The sequence below is a fragment of the Orcinus orca genome, chromosome 14 (assembly GCF_937001465.1).
Source record: "Orcinus orca chromosome 14, mOrcOrc1.1, whole genome shotgun sequence".
Lineage (NCBI taxonomy): Eukaryota > Metazoa > Chordata > Mammalia > Artiodactyla > Delphinidae > Orcinus > Orcinus orca.
In genome coordinates this window covers 59,165,777-59,186,258 of record NC_064572.1, presented here as the reverse complement: position 1 = coordinate 59,186,258, position 20,482 = coordinate 59,165,777, and the positions used below count along the sequence as shown (strand labels likewise).

Here is a 20,482-nt window from a genome sequence, read left to right as displayed (position 1 = left end):
CTTCGTCCTCCATATTTCCTTTGCTTTAGAGATTCCCAAAGCTTTGAATGAAGGCGGTGAAGATTACCTTTAGTAACCTAGCTTGTCAAATCTGTAGCGGATGTAATTAACCATCTGTGGTCGTAAATCAGGAAAAAAAAACTGTAGAAAAACTCCAGTTAAGGTGATGTAAGACCTTAAGTGTGAAATCTAATCAACTGTACTTTAACTTGTTTAGTGGAATATCACAACAGAAGTAGATGGTCAGACCAGGACAGTGTTCCTCACTTCTGAGAATGTACATCAACCTCTTTAAATATTAAAAAATAAATCATGAAACCCTAACCCTTTTACTTGGAATCCTTTGTCCCAAAAGATGCATGATAGAGATCTACAATTAAGTAATGAATGTATGTTGAACGAATCTGAGTTTCAGTTATGACCTCTTCATATACTTGAAGAACAGCTACAAATATGTGTGTGAGCCACGTGACACAATGCTTATGCTCAGGAGAGTGGGGCTTCAGGAACCAATGGCAAGACAAGGAAAACTCAGAAGCAGAAGTTGGCAGAGCCCAGTCTAGCCCAGCATCATTCGGGGAGAGGCTGCCTTGGCCTATCTTAGTTTCCTAGAGAGGAGATGGCCACGTCAGGCTGAAAGCTCCATGCCATTTATAATGGCATTTAAATAGTACCTACCTCCTCAGGTTCCAATTCATGTGCCCTAAGCAACTTTATGACAATAATTTGGCTTCCCAGTAACTTAAATGTCCAGAGCCTATTTAAGAACACTTTCAGAAGAATGGGTCACAGACTATAATCATCAGTTTAATAAGTAGGCTGTCTCTCATGGCTTCTACTTTCAAGCTGTTTTTCACTGGGAGATATGTGTTCAGAAATCATTCTCACAATTTCTGGATTTCTGGATATGATAAAAGGACTGGAATGTGTATGTGTATTCGTTTTAGCGTGTGTGTGCGTGTGTCTGTGTGTGAGAGAGTATATATATATAATTTTCCCAATGTGTCCCTAAAATGCAAAATTCAGGTTTATTACATTTCTTCATTCATTCCTTTAGGGCAAGCTGGATACAATTTAGGTATTTACTTAATTCCTAAATAAAATAGAGTCTGCTCCCTATATAGAATACAGTTTATATTCTAATGAGAATAAGTGAACAGCAACAACAAACAAAGTCACATAGTGACAAGTGCTATGAAGAAAAATAAACATAAAAAGAGAAACGAAAGTGACAGCGGGTGGACATTGTTTTATGATAAGTAGGGTATGCCAAGTCCCGAGGGAGGTTAGGGAGCATGCAGATATCTGGAGGCTGAGTGTTCCAGGCAGAGAGAACAGTAAATGCAAAGGCCCTAAGGGAAAGGCATGTTTGGAATGAACATGAAGGACAGGGTATGCCTGGAGTGAAGAGGAGATAGGAAGTCTTAAAAGCAGTTAAAAAGGCAGAACTTCTACTTAATGAGCGGAGTAAGGAAACTGCAAGGAACCCATGTGCCTGCAGCATAAGGCACAAGATGGGCTTGGCAAGAGATGAGCGGGTACCAGAGTCTGCAGAGTTTTTTTAACTCCCTGAACTTTAGACAGTGAAAAGCTACTGATTTTAAATTGTTTATTTAAACAATTCACTCATTATTCAAATGAATGCATGCAAAAGGTAAACCATTCAAACAGTAGAAGACTGTATCCGGTGACTAGCATTTCTCCCTCCCTCCCTTGATCCCAGTTCTTCCTAGAGGCAACATTATTACTATTTGCTTTTCTTTCCTTCCAGGGATATCCAGATATTTATAACCACGCATGTACATTATCTCCTTGCCCCATTTTGTCACAAATGGTAACACATTACACCGTGTTGTGTCCCTAGCTTTTGTCATACGATATATTCTGGTGAACATTCCATAACAGAACCTCCAGAATTCCTTTAATGTCTACATGATATTCGACTGGATGCAAACGACTTGAAGTCACAAGCCCTGGGCTCTGGTTCTTGGTTCTTGATTTGTTGCTTTTTAGTGGAGTGGCCTTAAGGCAGGTCACTGCCCTCCTCATCTATAAAGTGAACTGAGTGATGACTGAGATTGCTTCTGACTTTAACATTTTAGGTTCTTTGCTCTTGCAAAGACATGAGAGGACATTTTGCAAAGTCCTCTACAGTGAAAGAGGCCTAACACTCCCCATAAAGCTCTGATCATTATCCAGTTGTAAAGGTTTTAAATTTAAAGCATATCAGCGTGGCCCGAGATTAAGATGTTGGAATAGAAGGACAACGAGCTCCCCCCCTCCACGTACACATCGAAAATACATCTACACGTGGAGCAATTCTCACTGAAAACAAACTGAAGATTGGCAGAACGACTCTTATACAACCAAGGCTGTAAAGCAAGATCCACACAGAGTCAGGTACGAAGGGAAGAGAACTGGGACCTGTGCCCCTAGAAGGGGACACAGAAGAGGAGGGAGATTACAAGGGCTCAGAGATCCTCCCTGGGGAGTGAACAGTTTGAACCACATATTGGGCACCCTGGCCCTGGGATCTGACACCAGGAAGAGTTCCCTTAGCTGGTTTGAAAACCAGTGGGACTAACAGGAGGGCTATACGAAACCTAGACTCTGCTCAAGAAAAGTGCACCCATGCTTGTTTACTACTGGAAAAGGTAGAGGAAACAGACTGAAACTGCCCAGGACTCTGGTCAGTTTCCCATGACCACCCCAGCATGGGCCCCAGCCCATGCCAAGCACCCGCTCTGGCACCTCTACCCTCAGTGCAGTTCCCCACTAGGGTGAAGGCTGCTGTGCCCAGGAGAGTGGCCAGCTTGGACCCAGCACTGCATCTGAATGGAGCAAGGGTGGGCATTATTGGTGCTCATGGAAGTGGCGGATGGGGAGCTGTCCTGAGCTATGACTGGTGTGCTGGAACCACCCCAGCACAAGCCCCAACCTGCACCGGAGCCCACTCCAGCCCTCCTTGCTCTAGTGCTGCTCCCCTCTAAGGTAAAGACGCTGCTGAGAGCAGGGAGAGTGCACACCTAGACGGAACAGAACCAGCTCCTACCCAACCCTCAGGGCTTCTGCTCCAGTACCTTGGGACCTGCCATTGCCCCCACAGGGCTGTGACAGCCACTGAGGTTAGGAGAAGCCCTGGCTCACACCTGGCTCAGGCTCTAGCCCGTCCCCCTCCAGCCCCATCTCCCACCAAGTGATAGCTGCCAGCACACTCTGGGGGGAAGACGTGACCTGTGCTTACTTCAGATCCAGCTCCCCCACCGAATCCCAAGTGTAGACTGCAGAGGAATGCTCCCATGCAAGGACAACCCTTTAAGACTAGAATGGGTAACTGTTTCACCTAATTTTTTTAAATTAAATTTATCTATTTATCTATGGCTGCATTGGGTCTTCGTTGCTGCACGCAGGCTTTCTCTAGTTGCGACGAGCGGGGGCTACTCTTCATTGCTGTACGCAAGCTTTTCATGGCGGTGGCTTCTCTTGTTGTGGAGCACGGGCTCTAGGCATGCGGCCTTCAGTAGTTGTGGTGCAAGGGCTTAGTTTCTCCACGGCATGTGGGATCTTCCTGGACCAGGGCTCGAACCTGTGTCCCCTGCATTGGCAGGTGGATTCTTAACCACTGTGCCACCAGGGAAGTCCCTCATGTAATTTCATAGAGACAGAGGAAGGTAGGCAAAATGAGAAGCCAGAGGAATTTGTTCCAAACAAAATAACAGGAAAAAATAAAAAACCTGAAAAAAACAATTAATGAAAAAGAGATAGATAATTTACCAGATAAAGAGTTCAAAATATTAGTAATAAGAACTAGGGAAAACTAGGGAACTAGGGAAAAGAATAAAGAAACATACTGAGAATTTTAGGAAGGAACTAGAAATATAAAAAGAACCAATCAGAACTGAAGAATACAATAACTGAAATTAAAAAAACACACTAGGAATTAAGAGCAGACTAGGTGATACAGAAGAACACATAAGTGATCTGGAAAATAGAATAATGGAAATCACCAAATCAGAACAACAAAAAGAAAAACAAATTTTAAAAAAATGAGAGCAGTTTAAGGGACCTCTAAGACAGCATCAGGTGTATGAACACTTGCATCATAGGGTTCCCAGAAGGAGAAGAGAGAGAGTAAAGGGCCAAAAAGTATTTGATAAAATAATGGCTGAAAAAAATCCCAAACCTAAAGAAGGAAACAGATGCCTAGGTCCAGGAAGCAGAGAGTCCCAAACAAGATGAACCCAAATAAACCCACACCAAGACATATAATAATTAAAATGGCAAAAGATAAAGAGACAATTCTAAAGGCAGCAAGAGAAAAACAAAGAGTCATACAAAAGGGAACCTCATAAGGCTATATCAGCTGGTTTTTCTGCAGAAACTTTGCAAGCCAGAAGGAAGTGGCATGATATATTTAAAGTCTTGAGAGGGAAAAACCTACAACTTAGGATACTCTACCCAGCAAAGTTATCGTTCAGAATTGAAGGAAAGAGAAAGGACTTCTCAGACAAGCAAAAACTAAAAGAGTTCATCAATCCTAAACTGACCCTAGAAAAGGCTACAACAAGAAGTAAGAAGTTATAGAAAAGGGAAAATCCCACTAGTAAAGGCAAATATACAGTAAAGGCTGTGGATCAACCACTTAAATAAGCTAGTACAAAGATTAAAAGACACAAATTGTAAAATCAACTATAAACACAATAAACAGTTTAGGGATAAACATGAAGATGTAAAATATGACATCAAAAACACAAAACGGGAGAGAGGAGTAAAAAAATGTAGATCTTTTAGAATATGTTTAAACGTAAATGAATACCAGTTTAAAACAAGTAGGTACAGTTATAGGCCAACATATATAAATCCCATGGTAACTACAAATCAAAACCTACGATAGATACCCAAAAACTAGAGAGAAAGGAACACAAGCATACCACTAGAGAAACCACAAGGGAAGAAACTAAAAGAAAAGAATAGAGAAGAACTACAAAAACCACCAGAAACCAAGTAACAGAATGGTGGCAAGTACATGTCTATCCATCTGTCTATCTATCTGTCTATCTTCTTGATGATTTGTTTGCTAATATTTTCTTGAGGACCTTTGCATCTATCTTCAACAGAGACACTGGCCTGGAATTTTCTTTTTCTTTTTTTTAGTGTCTTTGTCTGATTTTGATATCAGGGTAATGGTGGCCTCATAGAATGACTTTGGGAGTTTCCCTCCTCTTCAATTTTTTGGGGATAGTTTGAGAAGGTTAAGTATTAGTTCTTCTTTATATGTGTTTAAAGGGTTGGAACTCTCAGCCCTATTCCCTGACTTCCAGGGAAAGGGGACAGGTTGGATATTGAGTTAATTACCAATGGCCAGTGATTTAATTAATCACGCATTGGTTCCAGCCCCCATCCTGAAGCTATCTAGGGGCCCACCAAGAGGTACCTTGTTAGCATGAACTCAGGTATATGCTTGAAAGGGGCGTATGAATATCAAAAGATAATTCTCTCACCCCCATCACTCAGGAAATTCCAAGGGTTTTAGAAGCTCTGTGTCAGAACTGAGACAAAGATCAAATATATATTTATTATATCATAATATCACACCTTCCTAATGTGGGTGGCCCTCATTCAATCAGCTGAAGGCCTGAATACAACAAAAAGGCAGACCTTCCTGTGAATGAGAAGGAACTCCTCCTGCCTGACTGCTTATGAGGTGGGGCACAGATCTTTATCAGCCTTCAAACTCAAACAAAAACACTGACACTTTGAGGGTCTTGAGCCCCCTGGCTTTCAGACTGGAACTTACGCCATTGGCTCCCCTCAGTCTCTAGCTTGCCGACTGCAGATCTTGGGACTTCTCAGCCTTCATTATTGCATGAGACAATTCTTTATATTAAAATATATATATATGGCATAAAGGCAGAAATGTAAAGAAACATATAAGGTGGATGGAAGCAACCTAAATATCTATCGGCAGACAAATGGTAAAGAAGGTGTGGTACATATATACAATGGAATACTACTCAGCCATAAAAAAGAACGAAATTGGGTCATTTGTAGAGATGTGGATGGACCTAGAGACTGTCATATGGAGTGAAGTAAGTCAGAAAGAGAAAAACAAATATAGTATGTTAATGCATATTTGTGGAATCTAGAAAAATGGTACAGATGAACCAGTTTGCAAGGCAGAAAGAGAGACACAGATGTAGAAAACAAACATATGGACACCAAGGGGGGAAAGGAGGGTGGGATGAATTGTGAGATTGGGACTAACATATATACACTAATACATATAAAATAGATAACTAATGAGAACCTGCTGCATAGCACAGGGTACTGCACTTTGCTGTACAGTAGAAACTAACACAACATTGTAAAACAACTATACCCCAATTTAAAAAAAAGAAAGGAAAAAGAAAAAAAAAAGAATATATAGATATCTCTGTATAAGTGAATCAAGTTACTGTACACCCAAAAGAAACACAACATTGTAAATCAGCTATACTCCATTATAAAATTAAAATTTAAAAAATAAAAAGGCGGGCTTCCCTGGTGGCGCAGTGGTTGAGAGTCCGCCTGCCGATGCAGGGGACACGGGTTCGTGCCCCGGATCCCACATGACGCGGAGCGGCTGGGCCCGTGAGCCATGGCCGCTGAGCCTGCGCGTCCGGAGCCTGTGCTCCGCAACGGGAGAGGCCACAACAGTGAGAAGCCCGCGTACCGCAAAAAAAATAAATAAATAAAAAAATAAAAAGGAAAAAAAAATCTAAAAAAAAAAAAGAAACATATAAGGTGGTAATAGCTCTACAATCCACTTAAAGTGGTAAAAAAAAAAATTCTAAGTAGACTGTGAAAAGTTAACTATGTATACTACAATCCTCAAAGAAACTTTAAAAAATATATACAAAAATGTATAGTAAAAAATATAATAGGGGCTTCCCTGGTGGCGCAGTGGTTGAGAGTCCTCCTGCCGATGCAGGGGACACAGGTTCGTGCCCCAGTCTGGGAGGATCCCACAAGCCGCGGAGCGGCTGGGCCAGTGAGCCATGGCCGCTGAACCTGCGCATCCGGAGCCTGTGCTCTGCAACGGGAGAGGCCACAACAGTGAGAGGCCCGCGTACTGCAAAAAATAAATAAATAAATAAAATAATAATAATAATAATAGATATATTAAAATGAAATGCTAAGAAATGTTCAAATAACCTAATAATGTAGGAAAGAGAAAACAGTGGGACAAAAACAGATGGAACAAATGGAATACAAATAATAAAATGGTAGACCTAAGTCCAAACATAAATAATTGTATTAAGTGTAAACAGTCTAAATATTCCAATTAAAAAAGAAATTGTCGAAAGGTATTAAAAAAGAAAACATAACCCAACTATATGCTATCTACAAAAAACTCACTTCAAATATAATTATATAGATACATTAAAAATAAAAAGATGAGGGGCTTCCCTGGTGGCGCAGTGGTTGAGAGTCTGCCTGCCGATGCAGGGAACGCGGGTTCGTGCCCCGGTCTGGGAGGATCCCACATGCCGCGGAGCGGCTGGGCCCGTGAGCCATGGCCGCTGGGCCTGTGCGTCCGGAGCCTGTGCTCCGCAGTGGGAGGGGCCGCAGCAATGAGAGGCCTGCGTGCCGCAAAAAAATAAAATAAAATAAAAAATTAAAAGATGAAAATATATACACCAGGTAAACACTAATCCAAAGAAGGTGGAGTGGCTATATAAACATCAGCCAAAATAGAGTTCAGAGCAAAGAAAATTGCTAAGGATAAAGAGGAACATTGCACAATGATAAATGGGTTAATTCACCAAGAAGACATAAATTCTAAATCTGTGTGCATCTAACAGCAGAGTTTCAAAATACATGGAGCAAAAACTGATAGAACTAAAAGAAGAAATGGACAAACTCATAATTACAGTTGGCAACTTCAATTCTCCTCTCTCAGTAACTGATAGAACTAGTATACAGAAAAACAGCAAGGATATAGAAAAACTAAACAACACTTTGATCAACTGGATCAGAAGTTATTCTTATCGGTAGGAGAATGATGAATAAACTATAATAGATAATATTCACAACCAGGGCTGTCACATAATATACAACTCCAGGGGCCCTTGCACATAAATTGTGAGTTGTGTGGCACACAAACTGCTTAAGTGCACGTAGTGGTCCTGCCCACACTTTAGAATAATATGGATGTTTTAAGAAGAATGAATTAGTTTACTTGCAGTATTCTCACTATTTTTGAAGGAGAAAAATAACATGCAGGAAAGCATACACAATGTGGTCCCATTTTTATAAAACAAACGGGAACATATGCATATATGTATATATGTATACATGAGAATGTTGGTAAGTGGAAGATACCTGTTGGTAAGGGGGTGGGTGGAGTGAATAATGTGGGTGGAGGAGGGGAGAATAGTAGGACAGCGACCCAAGCAGAAAAGGAAAAGAAAAAGAAAACCTGCACTTTAAAACATGATCATTTTTATGCACAAAAAATAAGTCCCTCTAAAAATAATTTTAAAGTATTCTCAAATATAAAAAAGGAAAACTACTACTTTATTCGGTTACCTAAAATTTTTCAATGATTGATTTGCTATTATACTTTAAATAAAATACAAACGCTTTACCATGACCTGTGCGATCTGGTCCTTGTCTACCTCTCCAACCTTATGTGCTACTACCCTTCCCTCTCCATATAAGTCTCTTTCTGGACTAGAGGCCTTTGTAATTGCAGTCTCCTCTGCCTGAAATGCTTTTGCCACAGGTCTCTGCATGACTGGCTTCCTCTCAACTGTGGAAGTCACAGATGCCTACCCAATAGCCATCCTCCCCTACTTCCTCACCAACAGAACCCTGATTTTACTGGGAGAGCAATATGTCCATTTAAAATACTTCATCTCTGGCCTCTCTTGTGGCTAGGAGTGATGCAATTCTGGCCAATGGAATGTAAGTAGAAGTTACTGGACACAGCCTCCCGGAAAGCCTTTTAAAAGAGCTAAACCAGAGGCCTTTTCTACCTCCTCCTTCCCTTTCTGCATTTTCTTGCCATGAAAATGACTGCGAGGCTATGGCCTCTGTGGTTCCCAGGTCAGCAGTCTCAGTATCACCTGGGAACTTGTTATAAATGCAAATTATCAGGCCCCACCCCAGATCCCACTGAATCAGTAACTCTGAAGGTTAGGCCCAGCAATCTGTGTTTCAACAAAGTCTTCAGGTGACTCTTAGGCATGCTGAAGTTTGAGAGCCACTGAGAAAGAGGATAGAAGTCTCCTTAGAGGTGGTGAAGAAGACGGATGAAGATTAGTACACTTCTGACATCACAGAGCTACTGCACTAGAGTTGGACTGCCTCCTTCACACTTGGCAGTTGTATAATCCCTATTTGGTTACGCTACTGTGATTAGGTTTCTGTTACATGCAACTGAATGCAATTCTATTTGATAAATCATCTTTTAAATCTCCGCTCAAACATTATCTCCGTGGAGAGGCCTTCCCTCACTACACTGCTTATATCCTCCATCCCCAACAAAGTCCTTCTCCATCATGCCAACCTTTTTGCTTCCTTTATAGCAGGAGTCCCCAGCCTCCCGTCAGCGGCCTGTTAGGAACCGGGCCACCAAGCAGGAGGTGAGCGGTGGGCGAGTGAGCGAAGCTTCATCTGCCGCTCCCCGCTGCTCGCATTACCGCCTGAGCCATCCCACCCCACCCCCTCCACTCCCCCACCGCCGTCCGTGGAAAAATTGTCTTCCACGAAACCGGTCCCTGGTGCCAAAAAGGTTGAGGACCACTGCTTTATAGCACTCATCATATCCTGAAATGATCTCACTTACTTACTGTTTATTTGCTTCTGAGCTGTTTCCCTTGTAAGAATGTAAACTTCCCTTGTAAGAATGTCTTTTCACTACTGTCCTCCAGCACATATAAAGTGTCTGGTACATAATGGATGCTTTGTAATTACTTGTGGAACGATTCATAGAATTTTATAATTGCATGTTACATTTAATATCATGTATTTTTAAAACAGTAAAATGAAAAAATTGGTTCATTATAGACAATCACAATTTTTAGGAAAAATTTTTAGTTGAGAAACACATACACATATTTAAAAATGCATATAATACAGAATACAATACACACGTGCCTATGAACACTTTCTACCTTACTCTCAAGTGGCCTATCAATTCTAAAACCACAAACGATTAACAAAATAGCTATGTAAACATTCAGTGTGTCACAAAAATGAACTGCATGAATTCAGCATTTCTTTGGCAAACTTGTCTTTTCATAGATACAATTTTGTGCTACCCCAATCAGTGTGGGAGACTTGTTAATAACAAAACTTCCTTTAGCATTTAAACACAAACATTCAAATAAAAACAAAAATTCTGATCATTTTTCTCATGCATGTCAGAGGACATATATAACTAGGTTTTAACCTTGCAGAGAAAGCATTCTCTTTACCCACATACCCACTCTTTCTACTCTTCTAGTAATCTTGAGTTTGGTCTGAGACTAACACCCTGCAAATAAATGAGGCCTTCTCTGGCATCAACCTATGCAGGTATATTGGGGGAGGGGATACAGACTGAGGGTTCCCTGAGGATGAATTTGGGGTCTCTGCTCTCTGCTTGTGGGAGTGACTCAAGAAGCCCCAGTGCTACTACAGCAGGAGAAGTGAATTTTCTTTTTATGACTTTTACCTCATATAAAACTGCTCTCATCATATAAAACCTTTGGAAATCTGTATCTTTTGATTAAAAAAAATAAGTTGTTATGTAACATTTAAATAAACTGTATGAATACTCTTCTCAATGAAGCACAGAACAATCAAATACAAGAAAGTACAGTGTTTCCTACTTAGATACCTATCCACTCTTTCTTGAGGCCCTAGATGGGTCTCCTTGGGGGCACCGTTGTGAAAGAGAAGCAGCAGAAAAGTGCCAGAGGCAGAATGGGGGGCTGCTCATTAAGAAAAAAAGGAGCTCTGGGATTTGGTAAGACCATTTTTTCCCTTTGTCACAGAATCAGGAAAGCATTTAGGTAGTGTTTCCTGGGAGTCCCTTCCAAATACTTGGAGATGAAATGACTTCAGGTCAGTGGCATCTGAAGAGAAAATTTTTGAGAAGCCGCCAGAGCGGTCCTCAACCCAACATGGCATATTTCCCTCTTATTCTTAACCAGTGAAATAATCTTTTACCTCACGAGAAGCAATGACCTTGGGTTTCTATTTGAATAACTTCTGCCTGGAATTCCATCAGAACCAGCATCAGATGTACTAGCCTCACTTCAGTAAAGACAACACTCTATAAGGTAAGGTTCTCACTCTTAACTGGTCAAGAGAGTTACCTGGGGAGCTTGTTTAAAATAATGTAGGTTCTGGAGCTGTACTCCCAGAGATCCCCATTTAGTAGGTCCTGGGTGGGATGTGGGATTCTGCATTTTCAATAAGGCTTTCCGGGTGATTTTGATGGAGGTGGTGTGGGGCCCCCAATTTGAGTAACACTGGCTCAGAGAGAAGTCAGAATTGCTTCTTTCCCAGAATAAGACCTACCGTAGACAGCGACCCAAGGCGCCAGACTTCCCAAAGTGTCCTCCCTGACGAGGTCTCCGGTGAGGAGGTCATTTATGCTTGTCCTCAAAGACTCAGGGAGTGAGTCTTGTGCCCAACTCTATAAGTGAACCAAAAATTGGGCTCACACCTGTCTGGATTTGAGGATAAATAGGAAAATCCTAAGTACTAGAAAAGTTTGGCTTCTGGTTGGGCGGGGGGCTATGTACAATCTTTCCCTTTTCCCTTATTCCTTTTCACTGATACCGCGCTAATGAAGCCAAATAGACCCAAACAGATAATATGTTGTTTGGGTAGGGGTGAATATACACAGCTAGAGCAAATTCTGTCTGAGGAAATTCAGAGGAATGAATTCCAGTTTGATACACAGCATCAATAACTGACTGTACATCAGTGTATGGCATCTGGATAGGAAATCCTGCGACCTAGACAAATGGCAGAATAACACGTCAAACCACATTACGGTCACGTAGGTGATGGAGAATTACTGGATGCAAAGAGATTACAGAAGCCTCAAAGAAATGGAAGTCATAAAATAATAATAATAGTTATCATTTTGTGGGTGCTTACTATGTTCTAGGCACAATGCTAAATACTTCACATACATATTTAATCCTCAAACAACCCTATGAGGTAGGCTTTGTTATAATCCCCACTTTACAGAGAGAGGAGCAGAACCGGGTCTGTCTAATGCCAGAGCCTGCACACTTAACATTCCACATATTTGCACCCTTTCTGGAATCGCAAACTGCCAACAAGGAAACCTTGATCTTATAAGTGACAGATTTAAGGGAGCACTTTGGAAGAATTTATTTAACATTGATTCAGTTTATATTTATTGATAACCATATGACAGGATTAAAGGGTACGGAACATGGTCCCATGTAAAATTATCTATTTAAGAATATACGAAGGACAGTCATTAGCTTCTTTCAAGACTTAGTTTGCTTACTTCAGGAGGCTTTTCCTGATCTTTAAATCTGTTGATGTGCTCTTCTCTTGTGGTTGCACAGGACACTGTCCTTTCCTAGCTTATTTAATAAAATATACTGCAATTACTCGTTTTCTGGTCTATTTCTCAAACTAGCCCACAGTCTCTGTGAATGCTCCAGATTGTATCTGTCTTGTTTACTGTCATAACCCCAAGTGTCTAGCACAATGGCTGCCACACAGGATACAAATAATAGTTAACATTTATTAAGTGCTGGGTGCTATGGTTAAGCAGCTCACTTAATCCTCACCACAACCACAAAGCAGGTAACTTTTTTTATCCCTGTTTATCTTGAGCCGTGGGGTAGAAGGTATAGAGAAGTTAGGCAATCTGGTCAAAGTTAATGAGTGGTTGAGCCAGGATTTGAACCCAAGCTGCAGGATTTGGTCTAGGTTTATGAATGTGTGTTATTAAATAGCAGATAATTTTACAAAGGAACTCCAACTTTTAAACCTTGGCTTATACTTAACTATGCTTTGCTTATCTCTTTACCCCCTAATTCTATTAAAAAGAAAGCAAAACAACTTCCTCCCTATTCATGAATGAATAGTGCCTGCAGATCCCTCCCTGGCAGCCTGAGTATAAACTCCCAACAGATTCCTTCCTTTCTTCTCTTAGAGGGTTTCCCGAGGAGACATCTTCTAGTCTACGGGATAGTAGGGGGAAGGAATATCACTCTTGAGAGGCTGGGGCTTCCAAAAACCCACTGGAACAATTCATAGGGAAAAGGAGGTGAGAGGATTCCAGAACTAAGGGTATCATAGGGGAAGAAAAGAAGGACCCTAACAATACACCAGATGCCCACCATGTCTGATTATGGACTTAACTGAGTTTGAAGTGCCTTTCTACCAGCCATGATGATGTCAAATGTGCTGGTGAATATATGAGAGGAGGTCAGAAGTCCAGGCTGGATGTATAAATTTGAGAATAATTTGCATGTAGAAGATATTAAAGCTTGCCTTAGTCCTCTTGCCCAGAAGCAAGGACATGGAATCCATTCTATTACTACCATCTAGAAATCATTTTTTAGTTTCTTAGTTGCAAGTGGTTTCCTTTTGGGTATCTCTTTCCAAAGTTTGTGGTTTATACATTAAAAAACTGATTCCAAGAAAATGTCATGCAATCTGGTCATGGTACTAGTTACTCACTACATTTGAAATTTCTCAGTCTATAAGTAAATGCATTTTAATGCCATAGCATGTATCACCTAAGATCAAGATAAAAGGCATTTCAGGGCTACTTAAGATTAGTATCATCTGGCAATTAATAACATAGATAAAACAAATGACATTAATGCATTAAATCATATACAAACCCAATAAAATTGTAGCAGTCTTTCAAATTCACTCTCTTCTTCAGATGAAACAATGTTTCCGGTGCCAAGCTCTAACTTAGGAAGGATTTGTCTTAAAATGAAAGTACATTGTCTATTCCAACGTGTTGGCTGTTTAGGTCGCCATTCCATTATTTTATATTTCAGAGTTCTTTCAATCCTAAGGTAAGAATGCAAAGATTATTTTATGATAAATTACAACTCATTTAAATAAATGTGAAAAAAGTTTTGTCACTTTTTCTCAAGTATGAGAATGATCCTTTTTTGATTTAGGAGAAAACCAGACCTCTATGGCTAGGGATATCTGCCTACTGGGTGTGATGTGCCTACCATCTGATTACTGGGTTGGCATTCCTATTCTCCAAGACCCTCCTTTGACATAAGACATTGTGTTTCCAAGAAATGCCTTTATAAAAATTCAGATATCTTGTCTGGGATAATGTTAGCAGGAATGGGGTAACTGGATCAGTTAATTCAGCAAGCAGCATTGGGAGGAAATGAAGCACTGGACTGGTCAGTATGATGAGCAGTTTCCCTACCAGAATGTATGCTCCACGAGGGCAGGGAGTTTTGCCTACCTATGCTGCCTCTAAAACAGTGCCTGCTGAGGAACTGTTTCGGGGAGGGGAGAAAGTGGAGCACAGTGTGAGTTGGTTGATGGAAGCTTCTCCTCTGGGCAGAATCGTTGTGTGCTCCGGAAGAAGCTGCTGGGCCTCTCCTCTCGGCTGAGTCCATAAAGTAACTAAGCGGTTTCGAGTTTGCAGAGAGCCTCAGTCACGGCTATACGCCAGAATCACCTGTAGAACTTTATCAAAATATTTCACTATCTTCCAGATAGTGATTCAACAGGTCTGGTCTTGACCTCTGGCACCTATATTTTAAGATATTTCTAGAAGCAATTTCTGATGAAAACCAGAAGTTGGGGACCATTTTCCTAGTGCTTTTATTCCTTGTTTGTTAAGAGTTGGGGAAGAAGGAGGGGAATAAGAGATGAGAGTTGTGTGCCAGTGAGAAAAGGGAGTGGCAAAATGATTTTTGTCATATTCTGTTTCAATTAGTTGGTAGCGGCTTACATGCCAGCCTGCTGTGTCAGCATGAGTCACTGGAGGTAGTCAGATCTAGAAGCTTCTGACACATCTGGAGTAGGAGTGAGGTCTGCTGCAAGGCTGTGACCCTTTGGGCTTGACTCAACCACTCCTCCGGACGTGTGTGTGTGTGTGTGTGTGTGTGTGTGTGTGTGTGTGTGTGGTGGGGGGAGGGGGAGGGTGCCTACGAGGGACAGTACTGATGTTGCTGCCACCCAGCTTGGCTGTTTTTACCACACACCAGGTTGTGGGCCATTTACCTTCCTGTCCTTTCAAGAAGTGTTAGCTACTGCATTATTATTACTATACGGCTCAACAGGTGTCTGTGTTGAGAACTTCCTAACGGCAGCCCACGGTGTTTTCCAGATGCAACCATATTTAACTTGGCATGTGTTTTCAAGAAGCGCCCTGGATAGCAGAGGGGTGACTTTTGATGCACCAAGAGACAGATGACTCAGTGGAAGTGATGATTATAATCTGCATTTCATGCTCCTGTTGCTGAATCTAATGGGTATTTTGAGAGACTGGGTTAGAGGACTGAAGGGTGGCTGAATGAGAGATTAGAGCGAAAACATGATACTCATAATATATAAATAGAGATCATACCTGTTCTTTAGATCTTCTACCATGCTTTTATTAGTATCAGAATAAATTATTTCTTCAGGCTGAAATACAGAAAACTGAAAGTTAGAAAAGATTCTAGGGAGACCATCTTTACGTCAGTAGGCCCTTGGAGTGCTGATTATAATGAGGGTGAACCTAAACCAGTCTCATGTGGCAAAAACACTCAATGGTAGAGACACAAAGGTAACGCAGATCACAGTGTTCCCTTTGATTTTAATACTACTTCACCAGGGCATGGAAGGGAGAATGGATGTACAAAAGATATTTTTCATGACAGAAGAAGACAGATCTGCTATCCCCATCTGTTTATTCAAACAAGCATTGGACATGTTTATTGATTCTACCAGATAATCTTGGAAGTTGCACTGGTATCTTCCACTTATTAACTGTGACCTTGGTGAAGTCACTTAACCTCTGTGAGTCTCAGTTACCACGTCTTTTAAAGAGGGACAATAACAGTACCTACTTCCCTGGGATCATGCAAAGATTTTAAAATCAAGTAATACATGTAAAGCCTGGCACATATTGCTCAACAAAGATCAGATACTATTGTTATTATTACTCCTGTAACATGGTGTATCATCTTCCTTCTTTGATTGTTTGTTCCTTTCAGCAGGCGGGAATCAGGGCTCTGTGTTTGCATGTGCGCATGTGCACACACTCGCACATACATGCAGAGTCCATTTCAATCTCCCCGTCGCCAAGCCTTTGCCCCAGGCACCCCAGCAACAGCAGGGAGCAATGCTCTACCATGTTCCCCCATGTTGCCCCCTGAGCAGGATTTTCTGGGAGGAGGAGAGGACTTCTCCAACCCCCTCCCCGCTACCTAACCCGTTCCTCCCCTCCCTGCAGGGCTCATATAGACAAGAGTGAGGGGTTGGGTTTAGGCGGTTTTTACTTACTCCTCTAGTAAAATAGAGGAGCTATAGAGACACGGACAGATGTTTCCCCCTCATGAGTGGAATGAGGGTTGTACGAAAAGAAGGAAACATTTGCTAGGCCTCTAGGTCTTAGAAAATTTCGGGAGTGATTTGAGGGGGCTCAGTCTGTCAGGGGATGATCTAAGCCAGTGGCTCCCAAAATGTGGCCCGCAGACCAGCAACCTCAGACCCAGTGATTCAGAAACTCTGAGGGTAAGGCCCAGCAATCCATTTTTCCACAAGCCCTCCAGAAGGTTCTGATGCCTGCCATGGCTGGATAACCACTAGATTAGAGCATAGGCTCAAGCACAGTGACTTTCCCCACAGTGAACACGGCAGGAGATGAGAGATACTGGAGAAAGGGAAGCATAAACTGCAGCATCACCTTACAGGGGCCACCAACTATCACAGTCAGGACAGGTAAACTGAAGTCCCTGATTGCTGTCACCAACCACTGTCTGCCCCTCCAAAACACTCCCCTGCACCCCTATCCTGGCAACTCTTACGGATTAGTTAGGCCACTTTCAGGCCTGAAAAAGAGGCCTGGGTTATGTTGACTTGATAAGTTTATGGAGTGTTAGTCTATTTTCTTTTCAGGCAAAGGCCCCTTTCAGGGAATTCATATCCTTTAAAACTTCGAGAGGATTTCCCTGTTAACTCCATCTCTGAATACCCATATTCTCATCATACACACTCAAATTTGTGTTCTCAATTGCGATTAAGAAAAAAATCGACAACAGTGTTCACCACAGATAGTGGTTTATTCCGGTATGTGTGCGACAAGGCAGAAGATCAAGGGCCATTAACCCACAGGAAAGAAATCAGTAGGGATACAAGTCAAATGCAACTGTGAGTTTTATATTTATATATTCAACTTGACAAAGGGTTTAGTGGCTTTTAAAAACACACTTTTGATGATGGCAGCCCTTGCCTTGGTGATGTTGGCTTCTGACTGTCCTCGGCTCACTCCTTGGCAGCAGCCAGGCTGGCCTTTCAGCTCCTCGACAGACATCCGCTTGCCACTGCAGGTCTTCATGCCTGCTTGTCCCCGCTCTGTGCTGGGACCATACTCCTCCTTAACTTCCATCTAAACCAGCTCCTGCTCACCCTTCTTCACTCTGCTAGTCATCACTTTTTTCCCCAGGAAGCCCCTGCAACTCCCCTTCACCTCAGGCCTCCTGCTGAGTGCTCCCCAAAGCACATTCATTTCTTCTATAGTAGCATTTATCGCTCTGTACAGCAAGTGCTCATTTCCTTCTGTTTCCTCCTCTAGAACACAAGCTCTAAGAGCACTGAGACATGTCTTTTTCCTTGTGGTACCTATACCTAAAACAGTGCTGGCCTGCTGCAGCACTCAATACACATTACCTGAATTAGTAAGAGACTGATTAATAGAAACAAAAAACCTCAACTCTAAATATATCATTCTCCCCCCTAGGAGGCAGCAATACTTTGGTCACAACTTTGGGAATGGGAAAAGCAAGCAAGGTCTGTGGATGCCATAAATGTGGTTTGCTCAAGAGAGATAAGCACATTTCCCCTTCCTTATAAGGACTTTACAAACATCTGCAAGGAGAATGTTAGAAGGATGCACAAGAAGCTACCAACAGTGGCGATTTCTTAGAAAGTGGGGAAAAGATGTTGAAGAGGAGAGAAACTCTTCACTTTTTACACTTTGATACTGTTTGATTTTTCTCCCCACAACCACCATTCCTTCTTTTTGATATTATGAACTATGTCAAACACTCTCAGGTAAAGCACTGAGAATAATGTAGTGAACATCCACCCAACATACATACCACCAAGCTACATCTAATCGTTGCATTCTTCCATACTTGTTTTAGGTTTTTTATAAAGATGTAAAACATTACAGACAGATTTGAAGTACTCTGTATACTGCTCCCTGATATCATTCTTTTTTTTTCCTCTTTCCAAAGGGAAACTTTACCCTAAATTTGGTGTTTATCATTCCCACGCAAGCTTTTACACTATCACTATATATCTCTATATACGTAAACAACATATATTTTTCAAACTTCATATAAGTGTGTCATTTCACATCTTCTTTACTTTGCTTAACATTACAGTTTTTATATTCATTCATGCGGATAACAGTGGCTTTAGGTCAGTAGTTCTCAACCTTGGCTGCATGTGGGATCACGTGGGGAGCTTTAAGTAATACCAATGCGTGGGCTCTTCCCTCAGACGTTCTGATACAATGCACGTACAGCCAAGTTAAGAACTACAGTAAAGTAGTTTCATATATTCTTTTTTTACTGCTGTATAGAATATTTTATAGTAGGAGTATTCATAACTCATGTGCCCATGTTCTGGTTGATGAATTGTTTCCTTTTATTTATTTATTGCTATCTCAAGCAATTCAGTAATGACCTTCGTGTACTTGTCTCCCTGTGCGTGTACCTCTAGGGTACATACTTAGAAGATGAACTGGTGGATCAGAGGCTGGGTTTCTTCAGCTTTACCAACCTTACCATATTGCTTTCTAAAGTGTTTATAGCAATTCACACTCCCACCATTTCTCTGCCTCTTTGCCAATACTAGATGTGATCACACTTTTTAAAAAGTTTGGCCAATCTTCTACATGTGAAATAGTGTTTTATTGTTTTAAATTGCATTTCCCTCGTTATGAGTGACGTTGAGCCCTAGAGTTTCTGCTTCTGTGAATTGTCTTCTTCCTATTTTTCCATTGTCCTTTTTCTCATCCCCCCTCTCTTTCTTCCTCTGGGTCATAGCTCCTAGTTTTTGAATTTTGCAATTGCCTGCACACTGCCATACCATGGCTCTCAATCCAGAAACAGCTGTCGAAATGGAATTTGGGTGCCTTCCCAAAGCAGTAGTGAGTACATCATAGATCCCCTGGACAAGCCATCTGGTGACTAGGTTGGTTCCTGATTCTCAGCTCTGTACTTTGGTCTCTTACCTCCTGAGCCCCAGGCAGTGAGTCTGCTGCTTTTCTTTCCCATCTTCTCTCAAGAGTAGCAAAGTAGGGGAGCCGCAACGCAGTCCCTGGCTTCAAAAAGTGAGACTGGCTCTGGTTCTCTGGATTTCATGAAGCATTTTCAGACCTTGGTGCCGTCCTCTTTGGGCCCCACTCACTGCTAGTGTTTCTGTCCTGCTTCTATTCCATGAGATAACTAGCATGGTTTGGAGCCCAGATAAGCCTTCTGTTTTTCAATTTTTATACTTTATCATTGTTATGGATATGTAGTAGAAGGGCTAGGTCAAAGTAAGAACTTATTACACCATCTTGACATTATTTTTTATGTTTCATGATGAACATTTTAAAATTTTTATTTTAAAACCTAAATTCACAATTAAGATGATACCTTCTTCTCAATTCCTCTTTTCTGCAAGTAGAGAAAAAGGATCACAATAGCCCAAACTCAGGCTGGAGGGCAGAGAAAACTAGGTTTTATTAATACTGCCAAATAATTCAATAAGCAATCAGCTGTATAAACATAATAAGAGCTGTCACAATTCCTAAGATTAGAACCAATGGTAACTTTCATAGAGACACACATGGAAAAGTATAATTTACCTGTATGCTTTGTGCTTTCGTCCCTTGATAATTCTTTGGAAGCAACTGTTTCCAGAAACTTTCCTTTGAATAGTCAAAATATACAGCCCCTGGTGAATTATTTTGCTGAATGTTAAACCAGACCTATTAATACATCAACATAAAATCAGTAGAGGCCCACAGGAGTACGAAGCCCATAGTAGGTTAGGACGGAGCAAAATTTTACAGTCCTACTCCCCAGTGAAGTGGCAGAAGCCAAGGATGGTTCTGAGGCAGGAGGTACAGAGATTCCAGGGGTGTGTGCGCACTAGACTGCTCGCTGGTTCTCAACCTCGGAGGCACTGTAGAATCACGTTAAGGAGCCTTGGGGATAAAAGATTCCCCTGGCCCTACACCCCAGGGATTCTAACTGAACATCTA

At 41.5% G+C, this 20,482-nt stretch overlaps 1 protein-coding gene across 1 annotated transcript in view; it reads right to left on the bottom strand.

The window, feature by feature from the left end:
- Window positions 1–9,852: 9,852 nt before the first annotated feature.
- CC2D2B (coiled-coil and C2 domain containing 2B) overlaps window positions 9,853–20,482 on the bottom strand; it is a 100,468-nt gene continuing 89,838 nt past the window's right edge. Inside the window, exons 33-36 of the mRNA XM_049696888.1 lie at window positions 20,084–20,206; window positions 15,587–15,645; window positions 13,878–14,055; window positions 9,853–11,996 (exon numbers count right to left, since the gene is read on the bottom strand). Of these exons, the coding sequence (XP_049552845.1) occupies window positions 11,808–11,996; window positions 13,878–14,055; window positions 15,587–15,645; window positions 20,084–20,206 (549 nt within the window). The 3' untranslated portion in view covers window positions 9,853–11,807. The remainder of the gene's footprint in view (window positions 11,997–13,877; window positions 14,056–15,586; window positions 15,646–20,083; window positions 20,207–20,482) is intronic.